We start from the raw sequence: 16,641 nt of genomic DNA, 5'->3' as shown, positions 1-16,641 counted from the left end.
CATGCTGTCATCTTGACCTTATCTTTAAGATGGGTCAGCATGTTCCTGTTCTTGTTAGAGAATGTGCTGCTACTGAGGTGCTGTTCCGGTACCACCCTTCTGGAATGTGTTTCTGTGAGTGTCCTGTGCCTTGCACCTCTTCGGAATGTGTGTTTCTGCAATATCAGTCCTGTTCTTGCCCCGTTCAGTGAAGCCTAGCTCACAGCCTGACTTTGATCACTACTTTAGCCCAGGCCTCAGGCCTTATTCCAGGCCTCTGATACAAGGGCTTATGTTTCACGCTCTCTTTCTACTACATGCCCCCACTTTTTGTCTTTTTATGGGGAGGATTGTTCACCCATTGATTGTCCTGGAAAAGCATAATTCATGGACTGAAGATGACCCATTGGACTAAACAGTGTTATGTAGTCACCTTACTTTACCATCCACACATTCATGCCTCATCTGTCCCATAATCTGCACATTCCCTCGTACGACAGATAGACAGATTTTATTTTTTAATTGTTTTTGGGTTCCTTATGGTGGACTTGGGAATGTTAGGCGTGGGACCATGACTGATGTGTGAGGTTTAGATTTGTTTTTTGATAACTTTTGGGTGATATGAGGAGGCCTTTCTACTTAGTTGGTGATTGATGAGAAGGGCTTTGGTCATGGTTACAAGTGTATTGTGCTTATACTTTATAGAGTAGTACAGTTTATAGATGGATATATATGAGGAATTACATGATTATTTTCTTGAATAGATGAATACCAGATATATTTCCTATAAGCCCTGTTAGAAGGAAAAGGCGGGGAGAACTAATGCACCAAGCTTTAAAGAATCCCTTGCAGGCTGTAGCGCTTGCAGGTGGATTTTGTGGGGCCATTGCTCACCACACTGAGAAAGAACAGATTTTTATTTGTAGTGGTGGATGCCTTCAATAAATGGGTAGAGGCATTTCCCACCAGGAAGGAAGATAGCCTTGCAGCTGCTAAAATGCTGATGATGGAAGTATTCCCCAAATGGGGACTACCACACAGTATTGATTCTGATAATGGACCTGCATTCATTGGTGAAGTATTCCATAACATGAGTACATGGGCTGGTATTCCCTTACCTTTGCACATTCCCTACCATCCTCTGAGGGCAGGCGGAAAGAATGAACAAGTCTCTTAAAATTGAATTATACAAAGTGTGCAATGAACTGGGAACAAATTGGGATATGGTGCTACCATGGGTTCATGTGAGAATCCAGAACTGTCCAAATCGCATGACCGGATTTAGCCCTTCTGAGATGATTCCTACAGAGGGCAGCTCGTTTACTTAACAGATCAGTGATTGGGGTCCCCAGTGCAGTTAGATGTTTGGTTGCGTGTGTTTCCTCCATATGCCGTCCCAGCTCTGCGCAGGTAGCTGGCACAGCAGACCTCGGGCAAAGTGCTCAATGACCACAAGATCCGTCAAGGTGCGAAGGCACTTGGTCAGGTTTATTGTCAGTGAAGTACAGTCCTAGCTCCCCAGATCAATGTCTACATGTCTACTAGCACATGTATGGATGCAGCTCAGTGAATGCCAGGTGGCTTTACCTTCCCAGGAGTCCTGTCAGCCCCCTCTTTTCAAGTCCAATAGGCCTCGGTTCAAACCAGGTATACGAAGTAGGTGCCTGACATCAGACCTTCCATCCTCTCCTCCACCACACTGCCAGGTCCTTTACTGTAGGGGCCAGAGCTGGCTGGGATGTGATCAAGCCGCACGCACAGCGAGAGGGGTGAGAGCAGTGCTCACAGCTGGAGAGGAGCAGGAAGCCTGCTGCAGCCTGCCTGGAGAGATGGCCAGAAAGGTTAGGTGCTGAGGGTGAAGTGCAGGACAGGAGAGTAGGACCCAGGGGAAGAGTAGCACGATCGAAGTCTGTGAGGCTCTGTGAAAGTACTACAGTACTGCAGTTGGTGGACCAGAAAGAGCTTGGCATTGTGGTGGAGAGGCGAGTGGAAGGGCTGATGTCAGGACAAGTACCTTGTACATCTGGTGAGAAATGGTTTTACTGTACTTGGCTCCCCTGGGGCCTACTGGGCCTGGCTGTTGCACTTTTCTCGGGCCCAGTAACTGCTGGCTCCAGGCCTGCAGACTAAGCAGTTCCATGCCATCTATACTGGGTGACATGTTTTATTCCCCCTCTTGTTTCTCTTGCCTTACAGATTAGTCTTTGCCCCAAATAGCTTATGCCCAAATAAATCTGTTAGTCTTTAATGTGCCACCGGATTCCTTGTTGCTTTTGTGGATACAGACTAACATGGCTGTGATAGATTAGCCTTTGTGTGCCTGGGGTACCCCTGGTGAGTTTCCATTGAGCAGGTTGGCTGGCTACCAGCTACACTCGCACACACAAACTTTGGAAGGACTTCCCCTTTTCTCTCTTCACTTATAATCCCTGTATTCTCCTCCTGTGGCTGCTGTTTATCCACCCTTGAGCACAGTATTGTGAACACGCCACTGTAACCATTATCTTAAGGTCCTTCCTTTCCATAGCCTGTGGCTCCATCAGAGACGTAGCAGCAGTTCCGTGAGGTCCTCAGCCCATCTGTTGTTTCTTCTCATAAAAAAGGCCAACACCCTGACTTCCAAACAACATTCAGCATGGGTTGGTTTGTGGAATCAGAGTGGCATTTCCAGGGCCCATTGATTTCAATGTGATTTGTGCTCCTCAACCACTTAGGCACTTTTGAAACTCCCACCCTAAAAGGAGACTTTTAAAAGTTTTGATCTGCGTGTTTCAATGAAGCTTTGTGCCTTGCTGTCTAAGTCTGACTTTGTTACCGGTATGTGTCAGAGATCAAACTTTTCAAACTTAGTCACCTAAAGCTAGGGATCTACATCCGTGGTTAGGCACCCACTTTAAAAATGGCCTGATTTTCAGACAGCTCCCACTGATGTCAATGGGAACTGGGCATATTCAGCTCCTCTGAAAATCAAACTCTCGTTCAGGTGCCTAAGGTGAGAAACCTGCCTGTGATAATATTGGCCTCTAACCTTGATTATCACTACAAAAGGTTCCTCACCCCCCCCCACTCTCCTGCTGGTAATATCTCACCTTAAGTAATTACTCTTGTTACAGTGTGTATGGTAACACCCATTGTTTCATGTTCTCTGTGTATATAAATCTCCCCACTGTATTTTCCACTGAATGCATACGATGAAGTGAGCTGTAGCTCACGAAAGCTTATGCTCAAATAAATTTGTTAGTGTCTAAGGTGCCACAAGTCCTCCTTTTCTTTTTGCGAATACAGACTAACGCAGCTGCTACTCTGAAACCTAACAGACCTGTGTACTGGTTTATTTGCCCTCTGTAGGTTGAAACACAAATTACAGACACTGCAAGGATGACTGTCACCCCTCCAAGAACACAACGTCTTGCCCAGCCAAAGATTCAGAAGAATACTTTGTGCTACGACCGGGGAAGTCCTGAATCCGTGATCCGCCCAGTAAGGCAATGTGGCTGCAGCTCCTTGGCGTGGGGGGCCTTCCTTTCTATTGACGGGCTGTCACTAATCTCCCTTAGATGACAAAGCAGACAATGCTTATGCATTCAGTGTTTAAAAAACGGCTTAGGGCTTCACAACCCAATACCCTCCTCCCTACCCGCAGAGAACCTCTGGGCAATGGTTCTGGTGCAATCCGCTGGATCCTGGGTGTCTGGCTTATGGTGCTCAGATACCCTGAAGATGTGCAAGGCATGAACACAAGGCAGACGGATAGATGGCGGGTGGGTGAGTAGGTAAGAGATGGACAGGCTGGAGGAGAGCGGGGACTGGAAGGGGGGGAGGGATAGCTCAATGGTTTGAGCATTGGCCTGCTAAATCCAGGGTTGTGAGTTCAATCCTTCAGGGGGCCATTTAGGGATCTGGGGCAAAAATTGGGGATTGGTCCTACTTTGAGCAGGGGGTTGGACTAGATGACCTCCTGAGGTCCCTTCCAACCCTGATATTCTATGTTTCTATCATTGCACAGATCCTCTCATTCTCCTCCATGCATAAGGGCCCAGAGAAGCTGCTCTACCCATTAGGCTGAAGTAACTGCTGCAGAACAGGCCTGCAGCCAGTCTGTAGCCTGGGACAAGGATTCTTTCTCCCACCCATGCATTTGCCTGGCACCTGACATGGTTCACAGGCTGGCACTGCACTTTGCACTTGCTCCAGTAGAAAAAGGAGCAATTGTTGCAGCAGTACAGATCCATTTGAAGCTTGTCCAGCTTATGGGAAGAAGGAGACACAGTGGTTAAGATGGAGAGTGCACCATGCAGGGCAGCAAAGGTGGTGCATGGAATGAAAGTGCTTTGGCATAGGATAGCCTGACAGGCCGGGGTGATCTAGTCTCATTGGAGAGGGGGCCTGACTGCAGGATCTCAGCTAGCCAAGAGTTGCTAGAGACTGAAGTCTGAGTCTGTGGAATGGACCAGAACAAAGGGGCAGAGTCTGGAGTTGAGGGAATTCCTCTCCTTCACTTCCCTCTCCTCAGCTGGTTCTTTCCCATCAATAGCTCTGAAATCTGCTCTTTCCTCTCCATCCCACCACTAACACCCTGGCCCTGGACTTGATTCTCTTTTGCCCAAGCTTCTAGCCCTTGGGTCTTATCTTGATATTACAGTGGTTCCCTCAGCCATCAGGCCTTGCTGTGCTGGGCACTGCACACACGCAGTGAGAGAACTTTTACAGACTAAGTGGACAGGGGAGGGAGGAGTAACTGTGGCACAGAGAAGGGGGGTGACTTGCCCAAGATCACATAGTATGTCAAAAGAACAGGAGTACTTGTGGCACCTTAGAGACTAACAAATTCATTTGAGCCTAAGTTTTCATGGGCTGCAGCCCACTTCATTGGATGCATAGAATGGAACATTTAGTAAGAAGATATTGTGACAGAGCAAGGCCAGATGGCTATAGAAAAGTAGTGAGAGATAGATATATTAGCTCCAGGCTAAACAAATCCTTGGTACCAGGATAAGTGAAATGGCAGCTGGTCCAGGTCAATTAAGACACCTGGGGCCAATTAAGAACTTTCCAGAAGGCAGGGAGAATGCTAGGTTGATTGGGACACCTGAAGCCAATCAGGGGCTGGCTGAAACTAATTCAAAGCCTCCCAGTTAGTCAGGTCGGTGTGCATGTCAGGAGCTGTGGGAGGAAGTTGCGTGGTTGGAGAGGCTGAGCAGTACATACCATATCAGGCACCAAGGAGGAGGCCCTGAGATAAGGATGAAGTGGAGCTTGAGGAAGTGAGGGCTGCTGTGGGGGAAGTAGCCCAGGGAATTGTACATGTCATGTTTCTAAAAGGTCAGCTACCAGAGCTGATACTATTCAGGTCCCTGGGCTGGGGCCCAGAGTAGAGGGTGGGTCCGGGCTCCCCCCCTGCACCTTTGCCCCCGATTAATCACTGAGAGTGGGAGACAACAGAGAAGGATAACTTCTCCTCACCTCCCTCGCTGGCTTATGATGAAAATGGCTCAGTAGACTGTGATCCTTGTCTCTAGAGAGAGAAGGGTTACGTGGAGGGTCACAGTGAGCCTCTGAGGCTAGCGAAATCCGCCAGGAAACATGGGTCCCATGGAGGCAAGAACAGACCTTTGTCACAACTGGTGTCAGGAGTGGGATTTCGTTCACAGCATGGCAGAAGAAAGAGGTTTTAAAAAAAAAAGTGCACTGGGGTTTTGGATTTTTTTTGTTTTGGTTTTTGTTTGTTTGCTTTGTACCACAATGGAGGAGGTGGTCAGAGCTCTGGTACAAGCCACGGCAACCCAGCAGGAGGCCACCCGGGTTCAGGCAATGGCACAACAGGAGTCTATGCTGCTACAGCAGGAAACCAATCAATTATTGATGAGCCAGGCGACCCAAGATCCTGCTCTCTTGAGAGAGGTGGTGGACCTGCTGAAGATCCTCACCACCCAGGCCCGGGGATCTGACAGGACACAAACCCTGAGGGCCACTGGTTGTCTACCAAAGCTGAGTCAGGAGATGACGTAGAGGCATATCTCCTCCCATTCGAAAAGACTGTTCAGCGTGAGGCGTGGCCCCAGGAGCAGTGGGCCAGCATTCTCGCCCCTTTTTTGTGTGGAGAGGCCCAGAAGGCCTACTTTGACTTGCCATGCCTGCCTATACCCGTCTGAAGGCAGAGATCCTAGCATGATCGGGGTAACAGCAGCGGTAAGGGCCCAGAGATTCCATGAGTGGAAATACCAGGAGAACAAACCCCCGAGGTCCCAGCTATTTGACCTCATACATCTCGTGCGGAAGTGGTTACAGCCCTGGGTGTGCAGGCTGAAGGAGATTTTGGAGACCCTGGTCATAGACCATTACATGCGGGGACTGCTGCCAGATCTCCGCAAATGGGTAGGCCAGAACGATCTTTCCATGTACAACGAGATGATCACGCTGGTAGAAAGATAGATGACAGCCAGGGAACTGACCCGACTACCCAAGGAAGGCCCCTTTCGAAGCAAGCACTGGACCCCAACCCTGGAAGGTTGGGCAGCCAAACCCCCGGGGAGTCCTAGGTGGAAGAAGGGGGGGCCTGAAAACCAACAGGGACCCCAGAAGGAAAGGATTGGCCTGAGTGGGGGGAACCCCGGAACTAAACCACCTAACCCCCGGGATAGGGGAGTGATTAAAAGCAATTATAGATGTTATGCATGTGGGGAGTGGGACACATAGCAGCACAGTGTCCCAGCCCCGAGGAGCCTATGCAATGTAACTTGGGGGATTGGGAGGTCCCATGCTCCCTTATCCACCTCCTGGGGGTCGTATTAGTCCCGCATAATTACACTAGGCCAGTGAGGATAAATGGAGCAAAGACTACAGCGCTTGTGGACTCTGGGAGTGCTATCACCCTCATATCGGGTAAGTGGTAAAAAGAAGTCAGCTGCTAAAAGTCAAATGCATAGCAGTGATGTGCATGCATGGGGCCTTGAGCCATTACCCCATCATCCCATTGGAGATAGAGGTTCAGGGAAACCCCATTGAGATAACCGTGGGCGTAGTTCCTAAACTTCCATATCCTGTAGTCATTAGGAGGAACTATCCAGGTTTTGATAATTTACTCCCCCCGGAGAGGCTGGAGGGAGGTGGGGACCCTGAGGACAGCAACTCGTCACCGGGGGAATGTCAACCCCCGATGTTCGCTGAGATTTCTCAGGATCTGTTCTCAGCCTCCCGAAAGATCCGGAAGACAAAAAAAGAGAGGAAGGCTGCAAAGGCCTTGGGAACCCGGATCCTGACCCAGGGCCAGAAGACCTCCCTAGTAGGCAGATGGACGTGAGCAGCCAACAGAGAAACTTCCACCACAGAAGGTGAGCCAGAGGCTGCCCCCAGCCATGACGGTGCCGAGCCGTTGGAAGAAGCAGAAGCCGGCCCCAGGGAGCTTGGGCAGGTTAGAACTGGGAGAGAGACTTTTGGGCGGGACCAGGTGGAGGACCCCAGATACGATAACGCTAGGAAAGAGGTGGCTGAGATCGATGGGATACCCATGGATGGGAAGGTCCGGGGTCCCGGACCTTTATAGTGAAGAAAGATCTCCTGTACCGCATGGTGCAAATGCAGGAGCAAGAGATATAAAAACTTCTGGTGCCACGAAAACATCAAAAAGCCATATTGAGTCTTGCCCACAGTCACCTGTTTGGAGGACACCTAGGGGTAGAGAAAACCCAGGCACGGATCCTGCGGAGGTTCTTCTGGCCAGGAATACATGAAGATGTCCGGTGATACTGCACCTCTTGTCCGGAGTGTCAGTTACATAGCTCTCGGCCACACTTGCGGGCTCCTTTGATACCTCTTCCAATAATAGAGGTTCCTTTTGAATGGATAGCCATGGATCTGGTAGAGCCCCTAGAGAAGACAGCTCGGGGCCACCAACATGTGCTTGTTGTACTGGACTATGCAATCCGGTACCCGGAAGCTGTTCCCCTGCGCAACACAGCTTCCAAGACAATAGCTAAGGAGCTAGTACAGATCTTTGCCCGGGTTGGGCTACTCAAGGAGCTATTGACTGATCAAGGGACACCTTTCACGTCCAAGTTGATGAAAGATCTCTGTTCATTGCTCCATGTACAAGCCCTACGGACCTCTGTATACCACCCGCAAACAGATGGCCTTGTGGAAAGGTTCAATAGGACCCTCAAGACCATGATCAGGAAAGTGGTGAGCCGGGACGGGAAAGATTGGGATACCCTATTGCCTTACCTCATGTTCACCATCTGGGAGGTTCTGCAAGCCTCCACGGGTTTCTCTCTATTCGAACTACTATATGGGCGCCACCCTCAGGGTATATTGGATATAGCCAGAGAAGCCTGGGAAGATAAGCCAAATCCCAGAAGGAACATAGTTTATCATGTACTGCAGATGAGAGATCGGATAGCCCGAGTTATGCCCATTGTACGGGAACACTTGGAGAGAGCACAGTAGACCCAACGAACCCATTAAAACCACCAAGCGAAGCTTTGACGGTTCCAACCAGGCGATCAGGTGATGGTACTGGTGCCCACAGCAGAAAGTAAACTGTTAGCCCAGTGGCAGGGACCCTATGAAGTAATCGAAGCCATGGGAGAGGTGCACTATAAGGTGCGGCAGCCAGGCCGCCAGAAATCGGAGCAAATTTACCACCTCAATCTTCTAAAATCTTGGCACGATCGAGAGGCATGCTTTGTCATGCAGGAGACCCTTCCCCAGGAGGATAACTTACACGAGCAAGTGAGGATATCATCCGACTTGACGCCGATCCAAAAGATCGAGGCAGCCGACATGATTAATCGCAACAGAGATGTGTTCTGTACAAAACCAGGGCGGACGACTGAAACCTATCACCATTTCTGCATGATCCCCAGAGCCAAGGTAACATTGAGACCCTACCGAATCCCAGAGCCAAAAGAGAAGAAATCAAGGCCGAAGTAAAAAAAAATGTTAGAATTAGGGGTTATTGAAGAATCTTACAGTCAGCGGTCCAGTCCAATTGTTCTAGTGCCTAAACTTGACGGTACCATGAGATTCTGTAAGGACTTTCGCCGACTGAATGAAATATCCCAGTTTGATGCATCCCCCATACCACACATCGACGAACTGGTTGACCAACTGGGTAGTGTCCGATTCTTGACTACGCTGGATCTGACAAAAGGGTACTGGCAGATTCCTCTGACCAAAGAAAAGACAGCATTCTCCACCCCGGATGGGCTATTCCAGTACACCGTCCTCCCTTTTGGGCTACATGGGGCCCCAGCCATATTCCAGCGCCTCATGGATAAGCTGCTGCACCCCCATACTAGTTATGCAGCTGCATACCTAGATGATTTCATCATCCATTCGCCAGACTCGGGAAAGTTGAGAAACTTGGAGAAAGTTGAGGCAGTACTGTGCACCTTAAGGCGGGCTGGCCTCACTGCTAATCCCACTAAATGCATCGTAGGGCTAGCAGAGGCTAGATACCTGGGATATATTGTGGGAAGGGGCATAGTGAAGCCCCAAAGGAATAAGCTAGAGGTAATTCAAAACTGGCCCTGGCCGACCCGAAAGAAGCAAGTCCATGCATTCCTAGGCATGGTAGGCTACTACCGACGTTTTATTCCCCACTTCGCCCCTAGGGCAAGTCCCCTAACGGATCTGGTGAAGGCCTGAGGTCCAGACATGGTAAAGTGGACCGACACAGCAGAGGGGGCATTTACAGACCTTCGGACGGCCCTCTGTAATGACCCCGTACTCATAGCCCCAGACTTTAACAGGGAATTTATTTTGCAAACAGACGCTTCTGAGGTGGGGTTGGGGGCAGTTCTGTCCCAAATGGTGGGAGAAGAGGAACACCCGATCCTCTACCTAAGCAGCAAGCTTCTCCCAAGAGAACAGAAATACGCAGTAGTTGAGAGAGAATGCCTTGCTGTCAAATGGGCTATGGAGAGGCTGCGTTATTACCTCTTAGACCAGCGATTTACTCTTGTGACAGATCACACGCCCTTCCAGTGGATGCAGCAGAATAAGGAAAAGAATGCAAAGGTCACCAGGTGTTTCTTATCCCTCCAACCATTCCAGTTCCGCATACGGCACAGGGGTGGATGCCACCATGGCAATGCTGATGGTCTGTCACGAGCATACTGCCTGGCGTCTCAAGTTACCCAACTCTATGGTGTTGAGCAGAGTGGGGGGATATGCGATGGGGCAAGGCCAGATGACTATAGAAAAGTAGTGGGAGATAAATATATTAGCTCCAGGCTAAACAAATCCCTGGTACCAGGATAAGTGAAATGGCAGCTGCTCCCGGTCAGTTAAGACACCTGGGGCCAATTAAGAACTTTCCAGAAGGCAGGGAGAAGGCTAGGTTGATTGGGACACCTGAAGCCAATCAGGGACTGGCTGAAACTAGTTAAAAGCCTCCCAGTCAGTCAGGTGGGGGTGCATGTCAGGAGCTGTGGGAGGAAGTTGCGCTGTTGGAGAGGCTGAGTAGTACTCGCCATATCAGGCACAAGGAAGGAGGCCCTGAGGTAAGGGTGAAGTGGAGCTTGAGGAACTGAGGGCTGCTGTGGGGGAAGTAGCCCAGGGAATTGTACATGTCATGTTTCTAAAAGGTCAGCTACCATAGCTGATACTATTAGGGTCCCTGGGCTGGAGCCCGGAGTAGAGGGTGGGCCCGGGCTCCCCCTCCCTTTGCCCCCTGATTAATCACTGAGACTGGGAGACAACAGAGACTGTGCAAGGGAGGATAACTTCTCCTCACCTCCCTCACTGGCTTATGATGAAAATGGCTCAGTAGACTGTGACCCTTGTCTCTAGAGAGAGAAGGGTTACGTGGAGGGTCACAATGAGCCTCTGAGGCTAGCGAAATCCACCAGGAAACGTGGGACCCACGGAGGCAAGGACAGAGCTTTGTCACAATATATATATACATACAGAGAACATGAAAAGGTGGAGTAAGAGGCTAATTAATTAAGATGAGCTATTATCAGCAGGAGAAAAAAACTTTTGTAGTGATAATCAAGATGGCCCATTTAGACAGTTGACAGGAAGCTGTGAGGATGGGGAACATGGGGAAATAGATTCAATATGTGTAATGACCCAGCCACTCCCAGTCTCTATTCAAACCCAAGTTAATGGTATCTAGTTTGCACATTAATTCAAGCTCAACAGGTTCTCGTTGGAGTCTATTTTTGAAGACTTTCTGTTGCAAAATTGCCACCTTTAAATCTGTTACTGACTGGCCAGAGCGGTTGAAGTGTTCTCCTACCGGTTTTTGAATGTTATGATTCCTGATGTCAGATTTGTGTCCATTTATTCTTTTGCACAGAGACTGTCTGGTCTGGCCAATGTACATGGCGGGAGGGATAGCTCAGTGGTTTGAGCATTGGCCTGCTAAACCCAGGGTTGTGAGTTCAATTCTTGAAGGGGTAGTTTTGGGATTTGGGGCAAAAATTGGGGTTGGTCCTGCTTTGAGCAGTGGGTTGGACAAGATGACCTCTTGAGGTCTCTTCCAACCCTGATATTCTATGATTCTGTGATTGCTGGCACATGATGGCATATATCACATTGGTAGATGTGCAGGTGAACGAGCCCCTAATGGCGTGGCTAATGTGATTAGGTCCTATGATGGTGTCACATGAATAAACAGAGTTGGCATCAGGCTTTGTTGCAAGGATAGGTTCCTGGGTTAGTGTTTTTGTTGTCTGGTTGCTGGAGAGTATTAGCTTCAGGTAGACTAACACGGCTGCTACTCTGAAACCTGTCATAGTATGTCAGTAGCAACTCGGGGAATAGATCCTTTGTCTCCTGGCTCCTAGTCCTATTCATTGGACAATGCTGCTTTCCTTATTTTCTCGTCTCCTTCCCACCCTCTGCTCCTCTTGTTGGAGTTATCTAACGTAGCTCTTTGGACCACTTCACCGTGCACACCTATGGCTCTTCTCTCCAGATATGAGCACTCTAGTGAGCTCTCATGCTAGGATTGCCAACCCTCCCCATTTCGCCAGGAGTCTCCCAGAGTCAGTCTCTAACACCTGGAGGCTACTGAAGCCAAACCAGGAGATTTTAGGCCGCTAAAAGTCTGGTGGCACAGTGGGGCTAAGGCAGGCTCCCTGCCTGCCCTGGCCCTGTGCCGCTCCCGGAAGCAGTCGACATGTCCTTGCGGCCCCTGGGGGGGCGGGAAAAGCCAGGGGATCTCTGCGTGCTGCCCTGCCCTGAACACCAACTCCGCAGCTCCCATTGGCTGGGAACTGTGGACGGAGGCAGAGTGCAGAGCCACCTTCCCCCTCCCTACAAGGGGCCACAGGGACGTACTGCTTCTGAGAGCGGCACGGGGCCAGGACAGGCAGGGAGCCTGCCTTAGCCCCACTGCACCGTCTCCCAGAGCCATCTGAGGTAAACGCTGCCTGGCCGGAGATGGCACCCCTCGCTCCCTCCCGCACCCCAACCCCCTGCCCCAGCCGTGAGCCCCTTCCTGCACCCAAACTCCCTCCCAGAGTCCACACCCCCTCCTGCATGCCAACCCCCACCCCAATCCAGAGCCCCCTTTTTTGCACCCAAGCTCCCTCCCAGAACTTGCACCCCTCACCCCCTCCTGCATCCCAACCCCCTGCCCCAGGCTCAGCCCAGAGCCCCCTCCCACACTCTGAACCCCTCAGCCCCAGCCCAGAGCCCGCACCCCCTCCCACACCCCAACTCCCTGCTCCAACCTGGTGAAAGTGAGTGAGGGTGGGGGAGAGTGAGTGTCAGAGGGAGGGGGGATGGAGTGAGCAGGGCATGGCATCAGAAAAGGGGCGGGGGGTGGGGCCTTGAGGCAGGGATGGGGTAGGGGCGGAGCAAGGGTGTTTGGGTTTGTGTAATTAAACAGTTGGCAACCCTATCTCGTGCTGTGACAATGGAACTGGTAGCGGGAGAGGCAGCTAGGAGAGATGGATTCCCAGCTGGGCTGGGGAAGTGGGCTACCTTTGATATGGATACTTTAGCACTGTTTAGGGGGGGCTCTCTGGCAGGTGTCAGGCATCTCCACTCTGCCCACCTCTGTTCAGTGCGTGTGTGTGAGGAGCCAGTGGGAGGGTCAGTGCAGAGCTGTATCTGCAGTGCCTTCAGTATGCCGAAGGGTCAAGTGACCCTCCCCAGCGTCTAGTGCCCCCAGCAGCCAGCCTGGGTGGGGAGAGGAAGGGACAGGGCCAGAGCCTCTCCTCTTCCAGCCTCACTGCCTGCCTGCCCGATGCAGTGCAGCAGCTGCCTGCAGCAGGCTGCCCCCTGCCCAGCCTCAGCTTCTGGGGGCGCTCTGGCTCGCTCAGCCGCTGCTGGCACAGCATGCTGCTGGCACAGCCACGTGCTCTCCCAGGCAGCTGCTGTGCTGCACTGGGCAGCGTCTGGAGCGGCTCTGGGGCCTGGCTGCCAGGAAGAGCAGTCAAACATGCCGGGGAAGCTGGTGCAGTGGGAGGACAGAGCCACCCCCACAGGTAACGGTGGATGGGGAGAGCGCGGGGGCCTAGGCTGGGGGTGGGTTGGGGCAGAGTCATGGGGGGGGTCACATAGGGAGGTCATGTGCCCTCCCCTTTAGCTGGTGCCCCCTTTTGTGTCTGTACCCTGAGTTGCCTTGATGCATCCAGCATTATAATGGGGCCACCTAGCCCAGAGTACGGTGGTGTGTTTCTCTCCAGGTCTGGGCAGGACTGGACATGAGGTTCATTCTCTCTGAGACTGAGCCTATGATGGCAGGTTGGGGGAAGAAACTGCAGGGTTTAGCAAAGTCACTGTCAGCCCCTCTGATTGAGGGGATGGGTGCAGCATTTTTCACTTGGGTGTATAACTTAGTAGGCTTGGAAGACTCCCAGGTGCTTCCCTAGGATCAAATAACAGCAGTGGCCAGGCAGTGTCTGAGCACTAGGCTCCAGCCTTTTCTCTTGGTTGTGGACTTTGCTACTGTGATCCATGCCTTTGTCACGTCTAGGCTGCTATGCTGGGCTGCATTGGGTACACCGTAAATTCCTTTGGGAACAGAAGGGTTTGTGAAGTGGTGTCTCCTGACAGGAGGGTATGGCACTGGGCTGCAGGATTGGCACTGGCTGCCCAGGGGCTATCTAACATTCAGCCCAGCACTTCACGGCAGAATGCTCCGTTGGCTTTAATCTAACAGCTGTACTTTCAGGACAGAACTCTAGGGGAGCTCCTCCCATGGTTCCTCTCACAGGTATCCAGGTCTGCCCAGCAAGCAGTAGCCAGTGTTCGGATACGAGAGTTGGCTAAAGCAAAAGAGGTGTCACATGAGTATCTGCCTGCCCATGATACCGCATGGCCAGTGACAAAGGCCGCAAAGCATGCAGTGACTACGCCTAGGGTGGAGGAACTGTCCCAGCCGTGCAAAAGGTATGTGCTCACCAAAGGGGCTTGCTAAAAGAAGAGGGGAAAGGTTGCTCTGCTGTGCAGAGAGCACTTTTCTTTGTCATCATTCCTGTGTCTCACCAGCTGGTTCTATGGCCATTTCATACAGAATGTGGAAATGTATTAAGCAGAATTGGTTCTTGTAGAAACCCAAAAGCTAGTTGTGCTGTTAAACAGCTGCCATTCCACCCCAAAGATGTTTGCATGTTACTATTGGAAGAAGCGACTTGTGAATGTATATTAAACTGTATATACAGTTTGAAAAGTGCTTTGAAATTTTTTGAGATGGCAGCACTGGGAAAACCACTCTGAGTTACTGATTTTAGCACATTACTTAGTAACTACGATAAGAAAAGTAAGGCTAATGTATCATACAATGCTCTTTGTTCATTTATGTTGTCAATCATAGTGTAGCCTTTGTCATGCTGTCTGGAGTGGCTCACAACTGTGAGTGCCTATCTCAGGGCAGACTATCAGAAAACAAGGGCAGATGCCCCAAACTCATGGTGTGTTCTATTATTATATTTTTACCAAGCCAGTAACAAATGTGAATGCCTGGATCACTATACCTGGAGTCACAGACAGTCCCTTTAGACTCTCCAGCCCATCTTGCCACCCAGACAAACTGCACTTTGTGATAAAAAGTTATAGAAACCAAAGGTCACATCACATTAGGTTACTCCCAATCCCGAAGTCATTTACCCCAAATCAATTGGTAGTCTGGATCTTATGCCAAGAACAACACTGATAGCCAGTTCTCTAGTAAACTAACTAAAGGTTTATTAGCTAAGAAAAAGAAATGAGAGTTATTGAGAAGTTAAAGCAGGTAAAACATATTAACAGGTGAGTCAAAGTTTGTAAGTCCAAATGTTAGCAGAGATAAAGTAATCTGCCAGTCTCCAAAAGTCTTTCCGAGTTACCCTGGAGAACTCTCGGGATCTCTGTCCATTCACTCGGTATTTCCACTCTGTTGGAATCCAGACAGTCTAGAGATGCAGGATCATTCCATGAACCTATATTTATAGCTTTCCCCCACAGGAGGCAATCTGATAAGTGTCTTTATTCCTCCATGATCCCTCGCTTTGAAATTAGCATTTTCTGTTACAGCCATTAAGTCTTTCATTAGCATTTCCAAGATTCCATTTTTGTTTGAGTTTAGTCACAGGGATATACATAATTTAAAAAGGTAATGTAATAGCAAACAACAATCCTTCATTAGTTTTCATGAAGTTTTAACACCTGATTACAATCTTACATGAACACATCTTTGATTACAGGGTATACATAATGTAGAAGTAACGTAATAGCAAACTATGGGATATAGACAGATGAAAACAATATAATCAACATCTTTGATATTCAAATACAAGTGAATTGCCTTGAGAATCTGGCATGCACTAGCACCTGGCCTGTCAGCATCACAGCCTTAATTATCTGTGGCAATATATCACCACATACTACGAAATGTTCTGTGATATATTTTGCAAAAATAATGAAATTTTAGTACCATGGGACCTCTCAATGACGCCTCTCAATTTTGGCTGAGAGATCTGGAAAGGTCATCAGTGATTTGTGCAAAGTGTAAGGGGTGCAGTTTGAAGTTCTTCTGAAAACATACGCTCTTATTGTTAGTAGCTATAGATTCAGAATTAAGCTCCAGTTGTTAAAACTGAGGGAGTCTTTAGAAATCACGTTGCCACTCTTAACCCATTCTTCTTCTGTGTTTTCACTATTTTAGGCCCACTGCAAACCTTGCTCAGTTTGATCCAGATGCCTTTTTTGTAAAGGAGTCTGCTAAGAAGGCAGTTTGCTCCAACAGGCTTCAAAAACTAGCACACCCTATTGAGCGCTGAACCCCTTGGCTCTTAGGTTCATTAAATACTTAGAAGATTCATGGCTGTCTTGTCTGCTGTTCCCTTCCCGAGTGCGTGTGATTACATGTTGTAGATAGATTGTATGCTTGGGAGAGTTTGAATAAAGAAGAGATGGATGATCTAGGGAAAAGCCCTCCAGAGATTCAACTGCTGCTGCTTTTAAATACGTTGCATCTCTACCCAAATAAAAATTTGTCCAAAAATTAAAAAAACTCAGAGTATTTCTTTGCACGATTAGGGCTGGATCATACTCCCCATGCCCTGAGTTCCTTTGCTTCTCAGAGGCGCCCTATGAGAGGATTTCTTCCATGAGTTAGCCCATCCAACTCCAGATTCTTTATACTCACCTTGTGCTTAATTTGGCCTCTTCCCCACACATATTGCTCATATATAACATGTTTTAGTTTCATCTTCATGGGAGGGC

General features: G+C 49.6%; 1 protein-coding gene across 1 annotated transcript in view; it reads left to right on the top strand.

Moving 5' to 3' along the window:
* Positions 1-16,394, top strand: part of THEGL (theg spermatid protein like) — a 40,825-nt gene extending 24,431 nt beyond the window's left edge. Inside the window, exons 7-9 of the mRNA XM_043513842.1 lie at positions 3,328-3,459; positions 14,153-14,328; positions 16,082-16,394. Coding sequence (XP_043369777.1) covers positions 3,328-3,459; positions 14,153-14,328; positions 16,082-16,196 — 423 coding nt within the window. The 3' untranslated portion in view covers positions 16,197-16,394. The remainder of the gene's footprint in view (positions 1-3,327; positions 3,460-14,152; positions 14,329-16,081) is intronic.
* The last annotated feature ends 247 nt before the right edge of the window (positions 16,395-16,641 follow it).

This window comes from Dermochelys coriacea, chromosome 4 (genome assembly GCF_009764565.3).
Source record: "Dermochelys coriacea isolate rDerCor1 chromosome 4, rDerCor1.pri.v4, whole genome shotgun sequence".
NCBI classification, from domain to species: domain Eukaryota; kingdom Metazoa; phylum Chordata; order Testudines; family Dermochelyidae; genus Dermochelys; species Dermochelys coriacea.
This window is presented reverse-complemented; position numbering and strand designations above follow the sequence as displayed.